At 52.0% G+C, this 1,121-nt stretch overlaps 1 protein-coding gene across 1 annotated transcript in view; it reads left to right on the forward strand.

The window, feature by feature from the left end:
* The first annotated feature begins 856 nt into the window (after nt 1–856).
* Nucleotides 857–1,121, forward strand: part of BCL2 (BCL2, apoptosis regulator) — a 2,112-nt gene continuing 1,847 nt past the window's right edge. Inside the window, exon 1 of the mRNA XM_021705967.1 lies at nt 857–1,118. Within this exon, the coding sequence (XP_021561642.1) occupies nt 952–1,118 (167 nt within the window). The 5' untranslated portion in view covers nt 857–951. The remainder of the gene's footprint in view (nt 1,119–1,121) is intronic.

Here is a 1,121-nt window from a genome sequence, read left to right on the forward strand (position 1 = left end):
CCCCGCCCCTGTCTCTCTCCCGCGGCGGCGTGGAGCGGTCCCGCGGCGAGAGATCCATGTCTGCGCCCGCGCGTGTGTGCGCGCGTGTAAATTGCCGAGGCGGGGGGACATCGCAGGACTTCTGCAAATGCCGGACTGAACGTTGCAATTCATCTGCTGCCGCCGCTGCCTTTTCTTGCCCGTGCTCTTGAGATCCCCGGCTGGGATTCCTGCGGATTGACATTTCTGTGAAGCAGAAGTCTGGGAATCGATCTGGAAATTCTTCTGATTTTTGCGCCCCTCCCGCTCCCGACTCCTGATTCATTTGGAAGTTTCAAAGCAGCTGTACCCGGAGAGTTCTGAAGATTGATGGGATCGTTGCCTTATGCGTTTGTTTTGGTTTTGCAAAAAAGGGAAACTTGACAGAGGATCATGCTGTCCTTAAAAAACACAAGTAAGTTCTTTGCACAGGAAATTGGTTTAATGTAACTTTCAACGGAAACGTTTGAGATTTGTAACTTTAAGTGCATTCGAGTAAATTTAATTTTCAGGCAGTTTAGTGCACTCTTTAGGCGTGTAAGTTGTGGTGTGTATGCCCTGCTTTCCATCCAGTGTGTAAAGGAAAATGCACCTGATTTTGACTTACTAGGTTTTTGTTGTTGTTTTTGTTTTTTAACCTTTCAGCATCACGGAGGAAGTAGACTGATATTAACAATACCTACTACTAATAATGTGCCTCATGAAATAAAGATCCGAAAGGAATTTGAATAAAAATTCCCTGCATCTCACGCCAAGGGGGAAACACCAGAGTCCAGTGTTCCGCGTGACTGAAGACACCCCCTCGTCCAAGAATGCAAAGCACATCCAATAAAAGAGCTGGATTATAACTATCCTTCTTTCTTTGGGGGCCGTGGGGTGGGAGCGGGGGCGAGAGGTGCCGCTGGTACCCGGCTGCTCTGCCTCGGGGGAAGGATGGCGCACGCCGGGAGAACAGGGTATGATAACCGGGAGATAGTGAGGAAGTACATCCACTATAAGCTGGCGCAGAGGGGCTACGAGTGGGAGGCCGGAGACGCGGGCGCCGCGGCCCCCGGGGTCGCCCCTGCGCGGGACGTCTCCTCCTCCCAGCCCGGGCACACGCC

The sequence above is a fragment of the Carlito syrichta genome, unplaced genomic scaffold (assembly GCF_000164805.1).
Source record: "Carlito syrichta isolate Samal-C Ts95f unplaced genomic scaffold, Tarsius_syrichta-2.0.1 Scaffold314861, whole genome shotgun sequence".
Taxonomy (NCBI): domain Eukaryota; kingdom Metazoa; phylum Chordata; class Mammalia; order Primates; family Tarsiidae; genus Carlito; species Carlito syrichta.